Raw genomic sequence first — 25,510 nt, 5'->3', positions numbered from 1 at the left:
TGAATCATCCACCTAGTACAATACAATCAAATTCGACCACTAAGTGTTCACCTAAGTCAATGCGACCAAATCAGGTTATGAAGTGTCTATTTACGACGATGCGGTCGGATTCGACCATGAAGTATTCATCGATGTGATTGAATCCAATAATGAAGCACCTATTTATGGCAATATAACCAAATCTGTCATATACCATCATATCTTGAACCTTGGCAAATCAAGATCAACGAGATTATAGTCAACCTCAAAATGACCATTGAACATAAGCAACCATGCAATGAGTGACGTGGTCAATAATCTACCAAACAAAATAATGTCTCAACCCTTTCTTTGTCAAAACACAATAAAAGATAAATGATATAAAGGTATGACATATAGGCAATCGGATGACACATCACATCGACCCGATCAACACATTAGCTAAATTCCTATCTTGACAACATGGTATTGATAAGGATAGTGACTCAATGCCAACATGATAGTCTATTTGGTAGGGATGATAACAGACGATTCCAATGTTAAAGCAAATTATTATTATAAATGTGACTCTGATAGTTGGATGACCCATGTAACTATTCCAAACATTAACCATGACTCAATTCAACGATTACCTAAGCACACACTAAAAAGTTCAAAAAAAGTCCCCAAGTGTTCCTGGAAGCCAAAAGAAATAAAAAACTCTAATTATGATTGATACGATAGTTTATGATAGTATTTATATTGCATCAACTACTGATCATAGATGAAATCACAAGTATCAAGACGAAATCGAAATCTGCTGTTATTATTGCTCAATGCAGCCGTGGGAAATCAATAGCACCAATCACCTGTTCACAGCACACCATATTCTTACAAGTTAACATCTCAAACAATGTTGCATTATCAGCAAATAAGCATAAAACGAGCACTACAAAACTAAACCCATCAACCAAATTCACAGATCTAAGTAAAGCAAATTCTAGATGCATAATGCTGTGTCTACAGAACATACACAAAAAAGGAAAAATCCTCTAACAAGTTAACTCCTTAAAAGTACATCCCCAAGACCTTACAATTGCTGGTGAGGTGTAGAACTTTGAGCTGTGCAGGTGATGGATTTCTTTTCTCCAGGAAATGTATTTTGAGCTGTGCAGGTGATGAACAAGCATGAAAAAAAACAGAATTTATTTTCTTTACCCTGGCATTCTTTTCTGACTGAAAGCAATGTCCATCTTATCTTTCATACACAAACCTCATGGTCATCGCAAGTGAAACGACCCAGGATCTGCATCTGAGGAATTTCCAGTCTTAACATCAGACCTTTGTAGCTGGCTTGATTGGTTTCTTCTCGAAGAACCTTTTCTATCTTCCGACCTGAATGGGAAACAGTGGCGCACATGTACCCTGTGACTTTTGCTCTCGGTTGAGCCAGTGCCTGTGATGTTTACCAATATTACCACTTCCTTTTCCCTGGTATCTTCACACTGCCAATTCTGTGGGATTCCATCGACAAGGTCTTCCTGAGTGTGCAAATCTTCATGATGGACAGAAACTTCTATTGTTTGTCCAGGTTTCACAATTCCAACTGCTGGATTGACCTAATTAGAGAAAAATGACAATGACGGTAAGCTGGAAGATCTCTGACGTTTCATGCAGAGGCAAAGGCAAACCCAACAGTTGTGTTCATCTAGCAGAACTCCATTACAAGAAGGTAAGACAAGAATGTTTAAATTGTTTAATTGTTTAGCAACCATGATTTGTAATGGAAAGATCAATCAATTTATTACCATTGACCCTCATTTTCATATTCAAATAAGGTACTAGTTGTGCTAATTATATGCTGAAAAATGAAGTTGGATAAAAGCATAGCATTCAAAAAAAAATTTGATTGAAGTTTTGGATGAAGCATTATACAATGTTGCATCTTTCATAATTATTATTACTACATTTGTCAGACAAAGGGCCAGCATAAGCACGCCGATTAGGTTTTAACTTTGCAAACTGGGTGACCATGGACAATTCACAGAAACACCCTCTTTGCTTGCAAGAATAAAATGACCCACATATGCGACCGGGAGCCTCATTTGTGGGCCGCTTAGGTATATACAGGGACATTATTGGATCAGCTCATTATTCAGGTTGTTGTCTCATAATCTCAATCCATCCCTGAATCTGAACAGATCAGATCTCAGTTATGCTGTCATAAATGATCTGTGATAACATAATCTCACAGCTCAAAATGCATTAAAAGATCTCAGATCTTAGTATGCAGGACCCACATGTAATTTAATACAGTAATGAATACTACAAAAAAAATTATAAATGCAATATGGCAATTAAACTTAAATCTAAAAAAAAGGTCTCATATCTTAATAAAAGTTGTTTTTCTCCAAGTCTTCCAAATAAAATTGATATCTGACACCTTTTTATCTATTAAGTAAATTACAGGACACTCCAACAATGCGTCAAAATTAATACACATCCATTTAATTGCTAATCTTGCACATCATATGTGTGAGGAAAAATAAATAGCACACAAATATGATATAAATTTGTACTTTTATTAACTAGAAATTAAGAAGTCCAGAGATCTACCTCAAGCCAGAAAGGAAAGCCAAAGGAACATCTAGCACAAAGCTCAGATGCATTTGCACTGCCCTGGATGTTTGAGTGGCCTTCAGAAACAATTTGGAAGACAGCTTTGTACTTTTCACACTTGTTTGTGATTTGAAGAATAGAAGTGTCTTGGTTTTGCAGGATGATGTTGTTTGTGCTGACAGTAATTTCTGGAATAGCACAAGATTCTTCAAGAAAAGATCTTATTTTCTCATTTGACACAATTATTTGTCCATACTCTTGCCTCTTTATCAACTCATCTGCATGTGCAATTTCTACACTGAAAATGCACCTGACAGGCTTGTGATCACTGTCAGTAACATCCATACATGCTTCATACCTAGCAAGTGAAAATGGCAAGTCCGTTAGTGACAGGCATTATTATTTTTATTTCTGTGGTGTATTACTCGAAACGGAATCTTACAGTGTGATCGATGAAACCACAGGGCACTGCAAGGAGCATTCAGCTACTGAAATTGAACGGCTATCACGATATAGTATTCTGTCACACCAAGCAGGAATTCTTTTCTTCTCACTTGAATCATATCCTAAGAAAGCAATTGATATATTAGCTTCATTGAACATTGTAGGAACATCATTCAGCCCCAGTTGCTTACTAAACAAAGAGTAAGCAACAAATCATCCAATCATGTCTTCTCAGGAAACTATAAAGGTATAAACTTAATCAAAATTAATTAATAATTAACCTCTATGTTCTCAACCAGAAGAACTGGTCTATGCAAAATTAATTATGCTACAGGCATACCCGATAAACCTGCTTGGTGTCTTTCAAACTTGTAAGTTGGAGGAAATTTAAAGTGCCCTTCACGCATTCCTTGGAACACTTTTCCTGCTTTCATTTCTGCTCGGAGCTGATCCTTCTCTCTAAGCCAATCAAAGCATCTTTGAGAAACCATGTCCCTGGCTTCATCATAAGTGATACTATGAAGCCGATAATTAAAATCACCAAGAAAAACAACCATGTCAGCTTCAGATAACTCAGGTTTCCCATCATCAGGTTGAGATCCTATGGCCTGCCAATGCCACAAGTTTTTATTTTTTAAATATATGCTTAGCTGCAAGTTTTTGTCAACTGATTTTAAAATGATTTATGTTAACTACATACGTTCACTCCACGATGCAATTGAACAGACGTAGGACCAGCTGCAGAACAGATGTAAAATACATATTACATTGAAGCTGCAAAAATTGCACAGGAGTACATACGAATGTATTACATATCTATGCTAACTTCATATCTCCCCTATGTGCTTAGTTATGAGAATTGACAAACCTGCAGCTCCATGAAGTCCAGTGGTTGGCCGGCTGAAAGAAATTGTTCGATAAACATGATCAAAGTCAGCATTCCGCCTGCTAACTGCTTCCAAATGTGCAGCAAAATGACAGTTTACAAAACATATCATCCGATCATAGACTCTCATCCTCAAACCTACAGCACCCTGTATAAAATATTTAGACCATGAATCTTTTTTTTTAATATTTATTTATACTAATTAATACATCGATACTCAGTAACTAGATATCTCCAACAATGAATAAAACATCATACATGAACTCATGGAAGCACTGAAGAACAAATTGATAAGAGTCATGGTGAACAGAATTTATGATTTCCCAGTTAGATCTCTCATACAGTCATGGCAAACATAATGTAATGATTAACATAATTTATGATTTCCCATTTAGATATCTCAGTGCTCAATCTTTTCCAACATAATTAAGTGATACGTTTATGAGCAACAATGCAAATGATCTGATGCAACAACTTTGTAAACACAAATGTCTTCTATTGTATTTTTAAACCACTTTATTAGGATGAAATGAAAATTTAGGATGCAAAACTTGCAAACATACAGCATCGATAAGTAATCAGTGTTTTGTTTTTATTTCAACATTTTGGCAAAAAGCTAAAAAGACACTACTAACATAATTGCCTTAGTGATTATATGAACTCTGTAATATAAATGAGATAAATACATCCAAGTAAGTTATCCTCACAGAGTAGTCACTAGAAATAACAATGATCTACAACTGAAAGTCCTTTGTCTAAATGAAAATTAATCCTCTCATTTCTGTTCTAATTGGTCTCGACAGATTTTTATCTTCGGAAATTTTCAATAGTAGAATATGCATTCACAGAACTTAACCATTTTAAACAAGAAAATAACCAAAAATTTACTGATTTTTCATAAGTAACCAATGCATGTAGGCCTATCACCTTCACATTGTGGTGTACATATTTTGGGTGTTGACATTCATTATTCTATGCAGTTATAACTCAAATTTCTATCAAGGTTCTGAATATTGTACAATATTGGTATATCGATCAGCTGTCGGTACGGTACATACCGAGCTGTATCGAGCATACTAACATACTGTCACGAACAAAGTTCTAAACATGATGTTTGATGTAATACTTATGTATGTCCGTGTCTTTCTGTTTGTTCATGCTTTGCACAGCATGTCGAGGAACGGTCGAAGGCATAACAACCTCATTTTAGTTGGGTTTCGAGGCCTTCTTAGGCTTGTAAATAAATGTTATGTCATGTGGACACTTGTGAGAGATATTCGGTCTGTAGTGGACCATTTTGACTCTTTGTTGTGCAACCGTTTAGAGCTTTTAAAGTCTATTTGTAATTTGCATTGTCTATGAGGTGTTTTCGAAAATGTTTGCTTGTGGATCCCGAGTGATGCGCTTTCTCTAACCCGTTTTCTCTTTTGTAGGTCCTAAGGGACCATGGGAGGTTTCGGGGAGGCTGACCTTTGCGGATGGACACGCAAGGTTGCCGCACGACTTAGGCAAAACCAGCTAAGTCCGTGACAAATGGTATTAGAGCGGGACAAGCACTCATAGAAACACTTAACATGCAAATGTGGGGGACCTAGCGGGGCTGCGTTGAGAGCAGTCAGCACACGCACGACCATTTGGGGGAAAACGGGCATGGAGATGTTGGGAAAAGGAGTCACTCGGAGGAGCGGGCATCTGAGATTGGCATTCAAAGGAATAGCCAACCCTTCGCGCAAGAGGCACCACGAGAACAAGCAAGCTTGAAAGAATACGAAGCGCACAAAGGTTGGGATGACTGAGTTCGAGCTACGGCTTGACGTTGACAACTATACTTGATGGTGCTCAAGGCAAGCGAGGCGCTTGGTAAAGGATGAGACCATACAAGGTGGAATGAGTTGCTCAGCGTCCGAAAGAGTTGTGCAAGGCTCATAGAGACGAGGGGAATTGCTCACTCGAAGAATTCGGTACTCATACATGGGCTTGTATGCGGACGATGGAATGTTCGCGGCCATCCCAAGGCAATCGAAACTCGGCGCCATAGAGTATTGGAACTTTCTCTTCGACATGAGAAGGATACGTCTGTAGGAGGCTGAAGTGTGCAGCGAGTTCAGCATGTTGCTAGGCCTTGAGTGGTGCAGCGGGGACTGTATTGACGTGGAGTCGCAATCTAGCAAGTGCGTTTGCAGGAGGCAGAACAATGCACAGTTTGTTCAGCAAATCGGAGTAGTCCAAGGGGATGGCGATCTCCGAAACTTTTAGAGAGAAAGAAGCATAGAGAGATGTTGCTCCAACGGGACAAATATCCAGGAGGGATAGGTCCCGATTCTCCAGAGGGAGAAGAATGTACTACAGACCACACATGTTGAGGAGGAGTACCTCAAAAACAACAATTCCACGAAGCTCAATGGACCGAGCAAACGGCGAGGAGTCGTCGCATGATCTCGCTTGAGAGAATGCATTGGTGGATGCATTACGAGATCAAGTAGGGGAGCGACCAAAGCAATACAAATAAAGGCACACTTGGAGTCGATACGGAGATCGGACTCAAGGGAGGGCTGACCAGTGGAATGGTGGGCGCGAGGGCCACCATCAACTCAATACAAAATGAGGAGCGAAGAAACTTGGGTGTAACTTAGCGAAGTACTCAAGCCGCATGAAGGGAGCCAACATAGAAGATGGAACATGGAGCGAAGGCACAGAGCTTTCCTTGGACAGAGGTCAAGGACATGAACTCTTGTAAAGGCAAGAGCAGGATCATGTTGTTCCATGGGTCCTTCATTCTGATGGAGCGGACTCATCTTGCATGGTGCCAAAGATGAAGGGAGCTTCTAGGCACATGCACCTTATCGCGGAGAAGCATTTGACGGAGAAACTAATGCGACTCAACTTGCGGAGGCGAAGTTAGGTTCAGAAGGCCTTGGCACGGGGCAAGAGGACGCGGAGGCGGGTACTCTTGAAGAATATACCATAGTGTTGCCATTCAAGTTGCCATGAAGGAAACGGTGCGCAGCGGAGATTGTGCTGGTAGGGGCAAAGGCCCAGGATCCAAACAATGGTGCACCATTTTCAACGAAGTCGGTGGACTTCGGGAGCTACTAGGCGACGGACTGTCCTAGAGCGGTGCTTCATCTAGGTGTGACCCAAGAGCGGGTGGATGAAGGTCGATTGCCGAAGGAGCGAACAAAATCGAAGGTGGAAGAGACCCTACGATGTATTGGCAGAGGCCACACATGGAGGGATCACAATTCGAGTTAATCCCACAAGGATCAGAATGCAATGGAGATATCATAAGGAGGCGACATGGTGCAACGGATCGTGGTGGAATAGTTCGTGGCAATGCGATACACACAACATAGTCCCGTGAGGGACTATATCACACGGAGGTATGATCGAGAGCTACTGGAAGCTCCACTTCGGTGAATAACACGACGACAAGAAGGACTATGGATTCAAGGAGTGAAGGTCATAGTACCGTAGAGGTGGGTCTTCCGTGCGTGCATTGAATATTGCATCGGATGAAAACCTTGGTCATCAGCATATGGGGGTTGTGTTCCACCGAGGGAAAAGTTCGAATGCAAGTTCCAATGAGTCCCATGGGAGGGACTTGATCATGCAGAGGTATGATGGAAGTAGTTAGAGAGTTGGACTGCTCCAGAGCCCATATTCGCTTAAGGGAGCCCGGCAAGTCAGAGGACAAGGTTGAGTAAGTGAATGTTGCTACCAAGGAAGCTAAGGAGAACAAAATCGGTGTAAACCCTACAACGTGATGGCAGAGGTCATGCATGGGAGTTGCAATCTGTCTTTCCATCGACCAAAGGGAGCTGCTTGGAGAACACAAAGGTGTTGAAGCAGGAGGTCGAAAGGGGCGAGGAAGCGACGATAAGTCCAGAGGGACTTAGCTACCCAAAATCAAGCATCAATTAGAATGGAGGTGGACTCGGAGGAGTGTCACAGAGATATATCTATTGATCGTGAAGAAAAGGGATGTAGATGTGAGGCGATGGATAGTAGGGCCATGGGCATGACAGCGCCATAGTACCGTAGAGGCGGGACTTCCGTGAAAGTCATTGATCCCTTGCTCTCATGGAAGGAGAGCGCTTGGTCGTGAAAGGGGCCGAGGAGATGGAGACAAACTCCAAGTACCGAGACAAGGCTGAAGGGCAGAGGCCATGGAACTTCGTAAGACTGGTGTCAACGAGCTTCTCAACAAGATAGTCGAAAGTGAAGGACTTCGGGTCATGCAAGAGTGCACGACCAAGGAATGAAGCAGGCAGTACGCGGTGTTGTACCTTTGCTACTCAGTGGAGTAGGCGATCGAGTTGATGGAGAAGACGGTACAATCCCAGAGGCGACCAAAACTATTAGAGACTTACTCCAAGTTGGGGTGAAAACTTCCTGCATTCCAGAAGTTCGATGACATTTAGAAGGTAAATCACAGTAGTTAACTCAATGCAAGGAGTGAAAACACTTTGAGTGCTTCAGAAGTGTGAGCAAAGAGCAGGCGAAGGCTAGTAACCAGCTCGATGCATGGAGAACAACCCTTGAGGAGGCGGGCGAAGTCAAATAACCATTGTCTTCTCAACTCTTAAGAGAATAGGCGAAACCGAGTACCCCAATTCTCTTATCTATCTAGCAGAGGAGCTCTGCACAGGTTCAAAGACCCTTCGAAGATATTAGAAGACAATAGTTGTCAAATCCTCACCAATGATGATCAGTACTATTGAGGGTACATTATCCGCTTCATTTCCCAACAGAATGCCAATCGAAAACGAAAGTGATGCGAATCTACTTGGAAGTGACAACTAATTGAAAGAAAAGTCGATGAGTAAATTTTGTGGAGGAAGGACCCAAAACTTCAGAAGTTTGTGAGGCAATGCTCGTTAAAGCTCTAACAAGCATCCACCCAGTTCAAGCAACATGAGGCATTTGAGAGACTGGCGCATACTAAGGATGGTTTTTTCCTTCATCTGGAGGATCCGCAGGAATCAACAGGGATCAACACAACTCAGCCAACCCCACATTAGAGTTAGAGTCAATGGCAAGTTAAAGCATCATAGCGGATTAAAGGTTTGACTACTCAAAAACAGCAGTGGAGAGCAGTTGGGAGCCAAGAGGCGCATTGCAGCTGGAGCAGAAGATTGAAGACTCAGCAAAGACGAGGAGTTGCAATGTCGGCAAAGGCTTCGATGAGGACGTCGAAGGAATAAGTGGGGGAGAATGTCACGGACAAAGTTCTAAACATGATGTTTGATGTAATACTTATGTATGCCCGTGTCTTTCTGTTTGTTCATGCTTTGCACAGCATGTAGAGGAACGGTCGAAGGCTTAACAGCCCCATTTTAGTTAGGTTTGGTGGCCTTCTTAGGCTTGTAAATAAATGTTGTGTCATGTGGACACTTGTGAGAGATATTCGATCTGTAGTGTACAATTTTGACAATTTGTTGTACAACCGTTCAGAGCTTGTAAAGTCTGTTTGTAATTTGCATTGTCTATAAGGTGTTTTCGGAAATGTTTGCTTGTGGATCCCGAGTAAGGCGCTTTCTCTAACCCGTTTTCTCTTTTGTAGGTCCTAAGAGACCATGGGAGGTTTCGGGGAGGCTGACCTTTGCGGATGGACATGCAAGGGTGCTGCACGACTTAGGCAAAACCAACTAAGTCCGTGACAATACGACACACTAAGGTGTACCGATATACCATCCATACCGATCTTCTATCGAACTAGTACGTACAGCCTGTACCGAGTAGGATGGTACAGTATTACAAAATATGATTTTTATTACTTAAAATATTTGATTGAGGTCATATTAATATTTTGCTAGCTTCTATATGATTTGGAAGTCTTTGCTTTTGGTATAATGTGCATTGAAAAATTCTTTTTTTCTTTCACTAAAAGCTACTGAGTTTAAGGAACATATAATAAAGTGACAATTTATTTCTTCACTATTTTTTTTTTATTCCTACTTGCTAACAAGGAGTTGCATGAAAATAATAAAGTGACAATTTCTATGTTTGAATTTGTACACAAGAAAATTTTGTTACCATCTAATGAGTTTCCAAATTGAGGTAATAAAATTGTTCCACAAATAATGTCCTTTTTTGTCACTCTTATTTCTGTCGACAAAACTTAATATCTTTTTATAACTTAATGAGCACCATTTGAGATGATGTATAAACAAAATACATTTTCTTGGATGAAACTTGTCATACACGGATTTTACCTAAGGCTATTTTAGGGATTTACTAATTTAATCTAGGTTAAAGTTAATTAAGGGAATTTTATAATTTATCTTACACATGGTCTCTCTCCTAATCAGGTTAGGAATATATATTGATTAAAAGTGAAGGTGGAAATCTAAAGAAAATCCTAATTGAATTAGGAATTCAAATCAAATTAAATTAATTAGATTATGATTCCCAGATAGATTAGGATTATAGTTCCTTGGAGAGATAGGATATCTATCCTATAAATACACCATGATCTCTCTCTTCTCTCAAGCCATCATGGGATGCGAGGCCTGTGGCGGAGAAGGTGCCGACGATGGGAGAGAGGAGGGAATGGTGGACATCACCTTTGTTGGTAGTTATCCTTCTCTTTTGCCCGTTTATATTTCAATTCCTTTGATTAACCTCTTATCTTTGTGTCAACCTATATTGTTCTATTGACTTATCTTTCGTGATCTGTGAATTTATAATCGAATCAAGATTTGTATAAGATCTTTTCTTATGATTTGAAAAGAGAAATTGAGATGGTTGTATTTCTTGTGTAACAACTTGTGTAACAACCAACCCACAAAAATCTGTCTAGCACTATGCCATAGATGGTTGGGAAACCAGCCTAGCACATGACCTCGCACTATTGAATCAGCCTAAACCATGTGGACTACTGCATGCGGCAACCAACCCAAGACTTGTGGGACGGTAGGATGCAACCCAAGTCAATATATTAATCATGTTGGAACAGATCATGAAAGCAAGAGTCAGTCAAAAATTTCAGATCCAAGTCACTAGTTGTTAACTGCTGGACTACTCCCTCAAGATGATGCAGTTTGCACCGAAGCCACCCGTTAGGTTCTTTGTTGTCCACTTGATAATAAAGAAGCATAAATTAGTGGAAGTTTTGCATTCTATTCCTATCCTTGGCCCCAAAATGTCTTCACTGAATATTTTACTCCTAACAGTTCCACAATGACACAGACTTCAAGAATTCATACTGAAGCAAAAGCTTCTGAGCCTTCATTAAAATGATCCATGTAATATAGGGTATTTAACGGAAGAATTTAAGACTTCCATAGGACGAAATGAAAACCTCTAGCTATACAGGATTTGTAATTAGTCTTTAAAAGCAATAACTAGTCTCTAACCAAAACCATACTGGATTTGGGGTTTGTCGCTTATAAGGTGATGCTCACCCAATAGAAGTGATCTCTTCTGATTGGGATATAGTAAATAGCAAAACAAAATAATTAAAAAAACTTTATAAGGACCAACATGAGATTAGTTGGACAGATCCTCAAGCAAAACCTGTTGGATTATGCAAAGAGCTTCAACTGAATCCATTATATGACATGAATATGTTAAGAACTAGCCTGTATATGTTACACAATATAATTTAAAATCTAATGATATAGATTTTGCTAAGAGTAACATGAACCAAATTCTAATTTGAGTAGGCCCAATAAGGTTAACAATGGGTCAACTTGTTAAGTATTGAACAGGTATTAGCGGCTCAAACGAGCAACAAGCCTAGAAAACACTGACCCAACCCATTAATTTCAAAACATATATCTAAGGATAAAAGAGTATTTTTACCTTGTATTCAACTTTAAGATTTAATAGGTGGTAGGACATAAGTCCACATGTGGTGGATGAAGGCTGCGAACCTACAAAAACGTAAAACCTGGCCTTGCAACTGTAGCAGAACATGTCCCATCATATCAACAATCACCCCAATTATAACAAGCCACCACAAGTTGCCCTTTGCACTAGAGTTGTTGTGGCCCATACTTATACAATTCCAAATACAAGCCAACACAAGCACAAGTCTACACTACCTTTACACGCATGAGCACATGACCCACTTGACTAAACCCAAGAGTGCATAAGTGACACTACCTAGCTTCATACAACGATGTGTGAGTTAGATGTTACATAACCTACTATAGCTTGCACTTCACACTATATGTAGAACAGGCAGCCAACTTGGCCCATCGACCCAAGTACTTACCCATATGGTATCACTTCCCATATGCAGACTAGTAACTTGTTAATTGTTAATACTATGTCACTTGAGGTACACCATCAAAAATAGGTTTGTCATATGATGTGTGGGCCCAACCAAGACATGGTATACCTAGACTTACAATTCGCACCTATCGCAAGGCTTACATGTCTAGGGTACACAACTATCTTACAGGTACTGTTATGTGCTAGCATTGAGCTTGTAACAATTGATTGTCATATGTCCTTGATTGTAGGGTGTTGTTTGATGACAAGATGTGGCATGTCAGAGGTACTGACCCACTACATGATCCATGATGCATATTATTGTACATGACCCACATTATGTAGTCTACAGACTCTACACTATACAAGTGAGTGGCCATAGCTAGCTAGGCTTCTGATTCGCACTGCACTTGTATCTGACCCATGAAAAGAATAAGTAAAAAGAAGTCTTAAAAGGATTATGTCATCCTTTTGAGTGATACTTACACTATTGACCTACATTTCTACTGATACATCTATATTATCTCGCATACGAACGTACACATTTGATGCATGGTAAATGATGAATGTTCTTATATCCCTATCAATGCATTTATGGAACCTTGTATATACATGTGCATACTTGATGCATGTTTGACAGACAAATAAGTGATCTACCTAGGTTAGATGTAAGATCTCCATGAGGTTGTGCCCCACATGACAGGAGCTTGGGGCCCATCATGCAACAAGTAGCACCCATCATGCGGCAATGCATGATCCTCCTCGTATGATCTATTGTCTTGTAATTGTGTGCGCTTCAGGCTCATCATGCAGCAAGTAGCACCCACTAGATCGAATCCCCTATATTATCCTCCTAGTATGATCTATTGTCTTGTGATTGTGTGCCTGATTGATTGAGTTGATGATATGATGATATGATGACATATTACGAAATGACATATGACTCTGATATAATGAAAGGACATGGATTATCCCTATCAATTGCAAGAGGGTCAGTATACTGAAGAGTGATTCCCTTCGGGGATATAACAAGCTGTCAGACGTGATAGTTAGATGGCTCCTTCATCTACTATTAGGAAGAACATATCCCCACTTTGGCAGGTGAGGAACACAAGTTCATCTGCTGTTGGGAGCAAAGTCTTCAATTTTGAATAATACTGCTCGTACCGGGTGGTACATACCAGTCTGCCAATAGACCGATACATGGAGGGTCTGTTACCGGGATATATATATATATATATATATATATATATACCGAGCGGTATACTGAAACATACCGCTCGGTATACACAATACCATACCGTATCGAGCGTATCTCAAAACTCTGGTACGGTACGATATTTCAATCCTTGGTTGGGAGTTTGATATAGGTTCTCTCTATTTGCTGTTGGGATATTGCACTATTGGGTGTCCGATTATGCTTGGATATCGATGATGACATGCATGAATAATTAGATTTTATATATATCATGTTGCATTAGTGCATGTGAAAATTATGAGATATTGGATGGTCATTCTCCATCCTCTGTTGAGAGAAGTAACCATCAGATGTTTGACTCGAATGTCGAATCTTGATGCAATGCATATGTATAACTAACTGTATTTATGAATAATATTGCATAAAAGCATATTGCATACATTCTTATGACCTGTGTATGATCACTGATTACTTTAATGATTTTGTACTCTTATTTGTTGTTATCTGACTTACATATTATATAGTATATACACAGTTAATTCATTATGATATTTGATCAGCATGTTGTTATTACCTTTTTCTTTGATTTTTATTCCCTACTGGGCATTTGTTCTTACTCAAAACTACTATTACAGATTACAGTAAAGAATATTTCAAGATAGTACGATGATGGTTTTGATTTAGCAAAACACCTGAATCTGCTATTGGGCGAGCATCTGATATGAGGTGATAGTTAGGTAGCTGATATATAATGATTATTTATGAGATTAAGCGGCTCTGTGTGATAATCATCATATCTATTGGCTACACAGAGCTAATTTGTCTAATGTATTATTTATGAGCCGCTTAATAATCACACCAGCTCTGTATGATGGATTTTTGAAGAGAGATTCATGCATGGTGCGATTTTCTCGGCATGTGAGCTAATTTATATCGAGGCATGACAAAACTAGCTCTTATAGTTATCTATATCAAGGCCTGCCATACCGAAATGTACCACCCATACCGGGCGGTACGTACCGGTCCGACAGGTTACCAGTACGCGGACCGCCCGGTACCGCTACAGTACTATACTGTAGCACTGCTACAGTATGAAAAAAAATTTAAAATTATTCGGTACACCCTGATGTATCGCCCGGTACACCGGTACCGTACCGTACCGAGCTCGAGTCGAAATACCGATACGGTACGATACGACGAACCTTGATCTATATTAATGCTTAATTTTAGAAAGAACAAGATGTTTCTTTTGTCCCTTTCAAGTGATCGGAAAATAAAGAAATGGTTGATGTATTCAAGATAATTACAAATTAATAAAATACCATCTCAATTCATCTTATTTCATTAGATGCAGGATATGATATGGTTCTGAAGGATAAACCGGATACAGATAGTTTCAATAAGATTTCATTTTTGAACAAAAATCTATTATTTATTTATTTTATCTATTCCATAATTAGAACAAAAGGGGATACACATTACACAACGATTTTGAATCAGAAGAGAGATTTCAAGAAATGATAGATCTATTCACTCTATAAATAACCGAGTCAAATCTAGTGTATCATGGGGGATTTGCCTTTTCTATTGATTCCTACGGGTTTTTCTTAGAATGAGATAAATGAAAAATTAGAACTCTTTTTTTTTTGTTCCTTTAAATAATTTAAGGAAATTATAGATGTGCAAAATTTAGTTGATGTTTAGTGCGAAGCTATTTCATTGAGAGCTTTTCCAAAAGAAACCCAAAATCAGAAGTAATCTGGAAGGGAACTGCTACAAAATATGTTCTGCAAAATCAATTTAAAGATTACAAGTTCTTCAATGATTTAACAAATGCCTTGATTTTGTATTAAAATATCATTCTTCTTTTTCTGGTTTATTTAAGTTAATATCAAGGATAACAGGATCATCATTATGAAAATTCAAACATCCACAAAGAAAATATCATCCGTGATGAAACCAAACAACTTCTTTAAGCCATAATTTGTGGTATCAGTCACATCCTGATATGATGCACCCAATTCATACCGGTATTATCTAAGACCAATCAAAATTCGGCTGATTTCAGTTTATAAGTTGGTCAAGATTAATTACAATTGATCAAACTTCATCAAAGTAGGCCAATTTTGACCATATCTAAGCACTTTGTGCCTCAGAAGAAGAAAAGGATGAGGATAAAGTGAAAGGAAGACAGGGAGATGAAGAGACAAGTCAAAATGGAAAACAAGAAAGAAAAGAAACCTACAACAATGACTATGGAATAGTGAAGACATTGCTACTATTTTGTTTGTTATTTGTTGCAACCATCACATTTACTCTATACCACCACTGTTTCTATATTGCATCGATCACTAGTAAAACAAGGAGGAAAGGATACTATGACCAATCCCTTAACCTTGTAACATAATCAGTATGTGATCATAAGGAAGATTTCATGGGTTTGCCACTATTTTTAAATTATATGACCAATTTGTTTGAATAAGGTTTTCTTTGTTTCCCTTTGGATTGCCTAATACTTCATTCACATAGTAATTAGAAAAACATCAGGACTACAATAGGACTCATCACTAACTTTAGAATTGCAAATAAAGAAGTTTTGACACTTCTGTATGATACACATAATAGTTATGATGATTAATATTTATTTTCTAACAAATATATAAAATTATCTTAATGACTTATTCATTATGATCTTAACCAGTATTTTAGTACAACTTTTATCTTCTAAATCTTGATTTTATATGCCTTTTCAGAAAATTAGATAATCCATGAAAGGTAAAAGAACTTTTAGCATATAATGTTTTTTTGTATTTTACATTTATTTTTAAACTGATTCATATGATCATATCCAACTGTTCCAATCTGATTCATCTTAATCATCTCATCTCTATTCAATCTTGATACTTGTACAAATCTGGATAATTATGCTTTAAGCTTGAATTTTAGTATCCAATTATTGTTTACTTTTGATAAAATTCTTAAATAGGTACTATATTTGCAAAAGGAAATCACACCACAGTATAGAATAAATTTTGAAGGAACCAAAATTGCATAAGATAACATTAACTATGATTCATGAATGAGGAAATAACCTCCTTGAATTTGTACTTGTCATCCATATTGTCATCCCCCATGTTATTCTTTGAGCTTTGGAACTTAGACTCTAAATGTTTAATAAGCTGTGGATCATGGTCATCAATTTGAACTTAGACTCAACAAGCATTATTGCTTGTAACTAATCTAAAATTATAAATCTATGATGGAAAGAAAATATAATACTTAAGACTAAGAAACATAATGGTTCGAATAAACCTTCAGAGTTGTAAATAGCCAAATAAAATTGATAAGTACATACTGAATCAAGTGCTACATCACTTTGAGAGTTGAGGCATTCGTGGTTCACCCTGAATCTAGGATCTTCATTTTAGACCAGAAATGGCATTCGGGCACACAATGAAGTGCTGGGGTGAGGCAAGGCAAAAATGTCTTGAAGTGAAGAGACTTGCCTAGGCTCTGCCAAGATGAGAACCTCAGCCTGAGAGCTGGGCATCAAAGCGTAGGCTTGGGCTAGTATCAATTGGGCCGAAACTTGTTTCGGCAGTAACTATGCCAAATCACACCCTACTATTGGAACCTGGTTAATGTTAGTAAACTTAAATGTTATATATATCAATTCCCCTCACACATCCCGACCACGACCCCAACACCCCCTTTCCCCTTCTAAATGGCCTGAGGGACCCCAAGCCCTGATTCTCAACTCTTTGCTGCATCTACTATCCACCACCTTCTCTGCCTCCACTCTCCACTCTACTGCATCAGATCTCCGATGCCCTCTCTGCTTGGCTTTCTACCACTAAAGCCAACCCATGTAATAAACCCTCGAACCAAGCAGCCCCAACCCCTCATACTCATTTGGAGTTGTCGAAGTCAAAATCTCTGCCACTTTTCCGCCTGTGCCATAGACACAATGCCCTTTTTGTCTCTCCCACTTCCTGTTCTTCTTCTTCTTGCTACGTCCAATCCATTGGTATTGTATGTTGTTAAGTTTGATATAAGTTTTGTTGACCATTCAGCTAAACCATGAAAATTGGAAGCTTATGTTGCTTCTTAAATACTCCTATACCTTTAGATTACATGAATTTACATTTTTATGCTAAGTAATATTTTACTCGTAGATATCAACCAAGTTAAAATGATTACTTCTAACTGTCATCTTTATTGTTAATTATATTTTTATAATTTTCGTAAGGTGAGCAGCTTGCTTCACTCTAATAAGCACATAGGCGGGTGCCTAGTGCCTTGGGCAATTTGGACTGTTGGCGCCTTTTAGCTCCTAGCACCTTTAACAACACTGCCTTAGATGTATAGAACTAGACTATGGACTTTACAAGATCAATCTGGAAACAGCTAACAGTAGTAGACATGACTTGTCTTTCTAGCACAGATTTATGCTGATGAAGCACCAAGTCTTAATCCCATGTATGTTGTTTATGTTTTTTATCCATGCAAGTTATCACACAATGTCTAAGATAATATTTTACCTAGTTCCTAAATTAAACCAAGACAAGAGGCAAGATCAGAAAAACTGAAAGCAAAAGATTTTGGAAGTACCTTGTTACCAATTGCACGCCCAAATCCACAAGGTACTGCTGCAGCATCAACATCACCAACATGTGGTCGAAGGCTCTTCCTAGCCCTATAAGATTATAGAACAACTATGTTATATATGATGGATTAATAAGGACAAAAAGACATGTGAATTAGATATCTCATGATGTACTTCAAAAGTTTTAAACAGAAAAAATCAAGTAATCCACAGTCAAGAATATACTTTGTCTTCATAATGGCTTGTGATGAGAACTTACCATGCAGCAATGAGTAACCCCGCCAACTGCCTAGAACCAACACGCTGAAAAGATGTTCCTTCATCTAAGGTCTTTCCTATATTACCCAACCACCATTGCCCATTTGCACTCCCCTCAAGTCCTACCTAAGATCATTAAAACAGTCATAAACGTATGAAACGTACAACATATAAGTTCAAAGAAACTTGCCTGCTATAGGATAAAAGGCATAATAACACCATGGGCAAGTGAAATTTGATAACATCAGTAAGACTGAAAACATCTACAGATCATTAGTTGATGAATATAGATAATTTTTCAGAACGACAACCGTTTCAGATATCTGAGTTTTAAATTTACATACTGATTTTAGAATCATATAAGATCCTTAGAACACAAATTGTTACATAGAAGGAATGAAATATCTGGACCTGTATGCATCAACTAATATTTAGTGGTCTGAACAAACTCCAGCACTGGTTGATGTTTAATTTTTTATCAATTTCTAGTCACACCAAACAGAATGGGTTAGTGCACCGCCTCATATATCGAACTGTACTAATCCAAGCGGCTATTGAAGCTAGTATTGAACCAACATTCAAATGGTTCGACCTTCACTTATCTTTTCTGATGTCACAATGCTGTACTGCAAGTTATCATAACAACCAAGCATTATGTGATATGAGAACATCTATGAATCATAAAGGCCTTAACATATTTTCACAACCAGTTCATAACATAACAAGAAACCCTAACATTCTGTAGATTTATTAACCAAAAAATTTACAAAATTTATGACTTTGTTGTGACTTTATAAAGCCGTTGATTAGATGGAGAAATTTTTATTGATGAGAAAATATCAAGTTAAAAACTAGAAAGTTATTTTCATTTATAAGCTAAAATTTAGTCAAAAAAATTTTAGCTTGTCATTCTTAATTAGGTGGAGAAATCTTTGTTAATAGTGGCTACGTTTCTCAGCATCTAGTACAAGTTGATATCTACAATAAAATCATGGATCCTCTCCTCATACAAATATGCATTAGCATGTGCATTCTATATAAAGAACTCTAAAGGCAGAAAAAGCTGGCAAGATCTTTCCAACTGATTCAAGAATCTAGTTTACATCTGGGGCCTTGGCCACAATAAAATGTTAATATGATAATTTTATATCAAAGAATTAAACAATATTGGTGCACAAGCCCTACTCTTGTTTCTCCTCATCATTCTACTATTATAGATAACAAAAGTAACAATAGGTACCACAGTGCATCAAACCAGCAGAGTGAACCTCTGATTCAGTCAACAAAGACGGATGGCAAAGTATGGTGGCATGTTCAATAGATATGTAATCGATTTTTCCTCTTAATTAGGCTCCTGAATTGCTTTTCAAACAACTAAATGAATTATATGAAAGAAGTGATGTGAGTTTGTGACTTTCACTCAATACTTAGAATAGAAATCATCTCTAAGAACATCAATTTACTTGAGTGGTCTACTAAGGATGGACCAATAAGAAAGATAAAAAAGCAATCACTGATCATGTAATAATACTTAGCAAAAATAGATGGAACAGGAATTGCAGCTATTTTCATTGTATTGGTGATATTTTAAACTAGATATGGGGCAAGTCCTTATATGCTGCAGTAGGTCAAACTCACAAAAGAGTGATAGCATCACAAGGACAGTGCATTAGTATCTTACAGTTTCTTTAGCAGCAGCCATTGCCAGGAATCCAGCTCCCATTTCTACCTCTTGCAATCCAACGACAACTAATCCAACCTCTGATGCTGCACTACCCAACCAGGATATAAGTGAATTGTGAGATGCCCTTTCTTGTCCAACATTCCAAGTTCCAGCCAATATCTTAATATTTTCATATTTCGTATATGACAGCTCCTTATTGGCCAACTCCGCTCGCAGTATATCATCAAGTGGTCCAGGAGATCTTATATTCCACCCGCGTATGCCACCGTCATGTGCCAGTGTGAACAAGTACGAGCCTCCAACAACCATTTTAATAACTGGACTGTTATGTGCAACCCATTCTCCAAGAAGATTTCCATCAAGATCCATAACCTGAACTGTACCACTAACATAGCCTACCCACACCCGTGATCCATATGTACAGATGCATTGAACAGAAGAAGAATGATGTTGAACTTCCTGCAATCGGTTTCCACTTCCATCCCACTGGACCATTGACCCATTTGTGCATCCAGTCCAGATCATACCATCCATCGATACAGCTAAGGCTTCTGTTCTCCGATTATCTTCCCCGAATGTTCCCTTAACTGCAACTCTGCGAACTGCATCAGCTGCTCCCATCAAGGCATTACGAGAACGTTGGAAAAAACTAACTGAACCTTGTGACTTTTCCTTCTTTGATGATGAAACAAATTTTGTCTTCATCTCATCCTCAACATACTGATCTTGTGCAGAGGGTATATCAACGCGAGTCTCTACCTGGCCATCAATACCAAACACTTTCAAAAGATCCCTTGTACGAGAATCCCTGCAAGATAAGAAATAGATTTTCGAAACATTAACAAGGCTAAGCTTAAAACTGACCAGCATTGTCAAATTCAACAAAAGTATAAAACAAGTGAACATACCATAGTGCAAAGGATAGGCTACTAGCACTCCACACTTTGGACCTAGAATTGTCAGATGCCATATATTTCACATCTGCAGCAGGCAAATTACAAACCCCACCCACAGTGACCTGGCTCCTTAGGTCAATATATGACCTCTCAGCTAGTAAAGTAGCCATATGTCTTTCTTCAACAGAAAGAGAAAGAGCCTTTTCAATGGCATCCCAAGGCCAGACCTTTATGACTCCACCTTCAGAACCTGACCATATTTCACCTGGTAATGAAAGTTAAAACATAATATGTCGAAATGAGTGAAGCTCCAAAATCATTCAGGCATTAATTTTCACTCAGATCAACGAAGATAAAAAGTAAGACTATCGCATCCATTCTTAATGTTTTAAATTATAGACCGTTATACGTAAATCAAATAAACAGATAGATGGAAGACCATCCAGAAGTTACATTTCAGCCATTGTCCAATAGCCAATAAAGTTACTGTTCTTTTTAAAATGCTTTAAAATAGAGAATGGAAGTCTTAGATATTAATCGATTGGATTTACAGGACAGAAGAACGGAAATGACTTGTTGTACTGGTACAATGCTGCAATAGTGGTGTCTTTCCACTGCTTCACTGAATCCTGTCAACAACTACTTTAACACTTCTTAATGAAGTGGATATTATCCCTAAACACCTGCAGGGACACTGCAAAGGTGGAGGGGATCCTTTGCAAAAACAAGTCAATAAATGAGATTAAACACATGCTATTCTTGAGGTCTTCTCCTCAGAATCACAGTCTATTAGCTTGAGCAATGCCAATTTTCCTATGAAGCAAGAAACTTGAAGCAGGAAACATAAAACAGATACTTGGAATTTGGCAATGGACAATAACAAAGAAATTATCAATGTACTGCTATTGATGTCAAAACTGAAAACAAACTGTAAAACTTAATTTTGATTGACTTCAAATATTTGACAAACAATTTTTATTTTGCAAGAGGGGACACTGTTTTGCATTTGAAGGTTGCATATAATTACTTAGATATATGTGCACTTGTTTAAGGTCATATGATAGTTTTGCACATGGCTCAAAGGTTGGAAGCTTGGAGGCTAGCAGTTTTGAAAAGGTATGATACGAGTCATGAGATTTATGCTGACTCTATTATCACAAAGAAGATTCAAAAAGCCAAGGAACATCCAAGATTTAGTAAAATCATCTACATCAGACCTATCTAACATTATTCCTTCAAATGGACTATCTCAACCCAGCCCTGATGCAAGTAGTGCACAAACTGATAAATAGAATTAGATCTAAAGATATCTCAGAAATACTCACGGTTCTCCTCATGCCAAAATTGCATGCATATTAAGCAATTACAGGAGGTCAGATGATATAACTTCAGTTTTCGAAGTCATGTAGGTCCACAGTATGCACTGCAGTAAGGATTCGCTTACACCCCATCACTTTTGCACTAATAATTGTCTAGTTTCTGTTAAGTCATTTATGCATTACTTGCTGTAAATTGATACCTTTGAACTTCTACTCCTCCCTAATAGTTTCAATATATATTCTCCTATTTGATATCCTTCCTTGGCCTTCTTTAACCAGATATCTTCTAAGAGAACCTATAATTAACCAAAATGCCTATTCATGTAAGCACTTCCTTACTATTACTATTTACGGACCTGTCAATGGTACTTGTGTGCACATTTCGAAAATTTCAGCATGTCATCAGGTTGATAGCTTTTACTAGAAATAACTGGAACACTAGCAAATTATAGAAGGGTGATCTATTTGATTTAATTTTAACTGAACCTACATGGTCCTATTAACAGATCTGTAGTAAATTATAAATTCATCAACATAAAACACTTTCTACAAACATCAACTTGTAAGCCTTAACATGTAAAATATCTAAGGTTAAAAGCCACTAGAACTCTCTCTCTCTCTCTCTCTGCACCCCAGAAGCAACAGATGACAAATTTTTAAATTAGTCTCAGTCAAATTCTGAGATAAGCAAAGGATATCCAGAAAATGGAGAATAATTCCGGTAAAGGCGATCACTAATCCCAATGATAAGTCAACCAGACCAGGATGATGAAAACATGTTCCAAAAATTCTAGACTCGGTAATGGAGCTAAAATTAAGGATAGGTCATGCACCATGGCAGTATTTTTTGTAAGGTTACAGCATGATTTTGGCAGTAACAGTGACCTGTTTTGTAAATATCCTTAAGACTACTCTTCAAAGATAAATATTAGAATATTAGGTGTCATCCTTTTTAAGCAACTACTTGTTTTTTTTACTACATATTCTAGCTAATAAAATGTTAGGTTTAAACTTATAGTAGGTACCTTCATTTTGTCTATTGTTCCATTTTTCTGCTGTAAGCCGAGCACTCTATTAAAGCGAAGGCAAGAACATTTTGTGTTTTAGCAAGAACCACTTTTCTTTCAGCATTGTTGGAATAAAGCAACTACCTATTTTTTTAGTAGAGAAGCATTTTTCTCTCAGGATCAACATAGTCTCAGAAATCAACTTGAAACTTGCTTCACCATTGAAACTTGATTCACCTACAAAGTTTAAAAAACATGGATCTAAGTAACATTTCATACCACATGATTGTCATATGGTGTGTCCTGTAAAAATATAGGTACCATAAATGGTGGTCCGTCACTGCATAACAAGTACTAGAACTCCACCTAGTTTCTTAAGAACATTGGCACATGCAGCACAATGGCACTGGCACGACTATGAGTTCATAATATATAACTAACAGTACATGTTGTATTATCCCTATTAGCTAGAAAGAGCTTTCACGATACAAGTGTGTGGTACATTTTTGTAAAGCATGTTGCACATATGGATGAAAATTATGGACTTCAGTTACCGGCAAAACTAAAAGTCCTATTGCAAGAAAAAGGAAATTCTTTGGTACTTCAGCCAATGGCTGCTGATGCTGCCACCTCAACCCATAAGCTATTCCCATGCCCTTGTCCCACAAGCATAGCATTTTTCTTTTGGAAAATCCTACTAGAGTTTTGTTGTACAGAAAAAAATTTTGTCTTGCCAAAATCATTGAGATAACTAGTTATATGGCAGCAAATTTCATCAAGGCAAGCAGGACTAGATGCAAGTACTTTTTCTTTTATTGAATCTAACCAAGGAATGCAGCACAAAATGCAAGCATTTTCTTTATCAAATCTCACAAAAAAAGACAGGGCTAATTGTAAAGCTAACGTTGTTGGGTGGTATTTACCATAAGATGTGATAACCATGGAGAGTACAGGAGACCGGTGATGTGCCAACCACGAAAGGCCTTCTCTAAATGGAGGAGCACCACCTACAGCAGAAGCACAATTACCATCATCGGGAGCCGAATTTGCGGTGGTCGCCTGGTCAATCTTCCATGACCTGATCTTCCCGTCCTTGTGCCCACTCCAAATCAAGCCATTGGCAGCGTCCACCACCAAACAAAGTGTGGGAGAAGTGCGGCATGACTCGCAGAATGGGGCACTTTTCTCATCACCCCTCTTCACCATGGCACCGGCCCCCCACTCCTCAAACACGTCCTTGAGGTTCCACAATCGCAGGCCGGACTCCTGGCCAGCCCAGAGCTGTAAGCCAGTGCAGGCGATAGTGCGGAGGAAGGAGCCGGCCTGAGTCTCGCGAAGCGGGTGCGGGCGCACCTCGAGTGCCGGGGGCCGGCCGGGGTGCATGGCAGCGCGGTGGGGCACGCGGAAGATGCCGACGCCCCCGCCGCTGCCCATGAACTCGGGGATCGTCCCGGGTGCGCCGCCGTACTCGGACATGGCACGCTCGAGGGTGAGGGAACCGTCGCTGTCGGAGAGGGAGGAGCCGCCCCGGCGGAGGTCGAGGGAGAAGGCGTTGCCGAAGGAACCAGCGGTAGCGGCGGTGGCGTGGTGGTGGGATTGGGAGGGACCGGAAGTGGGGAAGGACCGAAGGTGGGGCGAACCGATGTCCTCGACGGAGGAGGAGTGCTTATGGCGGTCATGGTAGGAAGGGGGAGGGGAGGAGTGGCAGTGGGCAAAGACGGAGGCGTCGGAGGGAGAGGAAGAGGAGAGGGCGTCCTCGTCGAGGCTGTGTTTGCGGATGGCGTGGCGGCGGGCGGCGCTGCTTAGGATGGCGTCGCGGCTGAGGGGCTGGCTATAGGATTTGCCCTTGCGCTGGGCGGCGCTGGTCCGCCCCGCGGCTTCGGCGTCCTCCTCCTCCTCCTGCTTCCTCCTCCTCTCGTCCATTAATCAAGCACATAGAAGAAGAAGAAGAAGAAGAAGAAGAAGAAGAAGAAGAAGACAATATTTTCAGTACTATTACTCCAATCTATATAATCCATATTTCAAACATCTCTCGTTGGATCATCATCGATTGTTGTAATTGTCATTCGACACTACGTATCGAGATGGCACATGACGCGCGCGCGCTCTCAATCTCTTCTTCTTCTTCTTCTTCTTCTTTGGGTTTCCGTTTTGGAAGAGGGGGAAAGAATGGGTCAAAACAAAAGAAAGAGAAGGGAAACGGGGAGCCACGAAGCAGAGAGAGGATGGCGGCGGAGGTGAAGGCGACATGCGCGCGGGCGATTACGGGCAGCAGGCGACATTGCGGCCTTCCGTTCGCTCTTCGTGGCCACGTTGAACTTATTATTATTATTGTTGTTGTTGTTGTTGTTGTAATAGTCGTGTTCATCTGATGATGACTCATCTGTCATCAGCTTCTCATCCGATGTGGCACCG

The 25,510-nt window shown here is 39.2% G+C and overlaps 1 protein-coding gene across 1 annotated transcript; it reads right to left on the bottom strand.

Annotated features, from left to right (window-relative positions):
- Positions 1–757: 757 nt before the first annotated feature.
- On the bottom strand, positions 758–25,209 carry LOC135627085 (type I inositol polyphosphate 5-phosphatase 13-like). The gene is made up of 11 exons (XM_065133046.1): positions 24,019–25,209; positions 20,782–21,034; positions 19,871–20,681; positions 18,191–18,315; positions 17,937–18,021; positions 3,890–4,055; positions 3,722–3,759; positions 3,362–3,629; positions 3,020–3,143; positions 2,575–2,935; positions 758–1,577 (listed from the first exon to the last, which is right to left on the bottom strand). Exons 1-11 carry the CDS (start codon positions 25,016–25,018, stop codon positions 1,239–1,241), a joined length of 3,570 nt encoding a protein of 1,189 aa, XP_064989118.1. The 5' UTR covers positions 25,019–25,209; the 3' UTR covers positions 758–1,238.
- Between the last annotated feature and the right edge of the window lie 301 nt (positions 25,210–25,510).

The sequence above is a fragment of the Musa acuminata genome, chromosome BXJ2-11 (genome assembly GCF_036884655.1).
Source record: "Musa acuminata AAA Group cultivar baxijiao chromosome BXJ2-11, Cavendish_Baxijiao_AAA, whole genome shotgun sequence".
In the NCBI taxonomy this organism is placed as follows: domain Eukaryota; kingdom Viridiplantae; phylum Streptophyta; class Magnoliopsida; order Zingiberales; family Musaceae; genus Musa; species Musa acuminata.
Note: the sequence above shows the minus strand (reverse complement) of the source record. Positions and strands in the feature narration are given on the sequence as shown.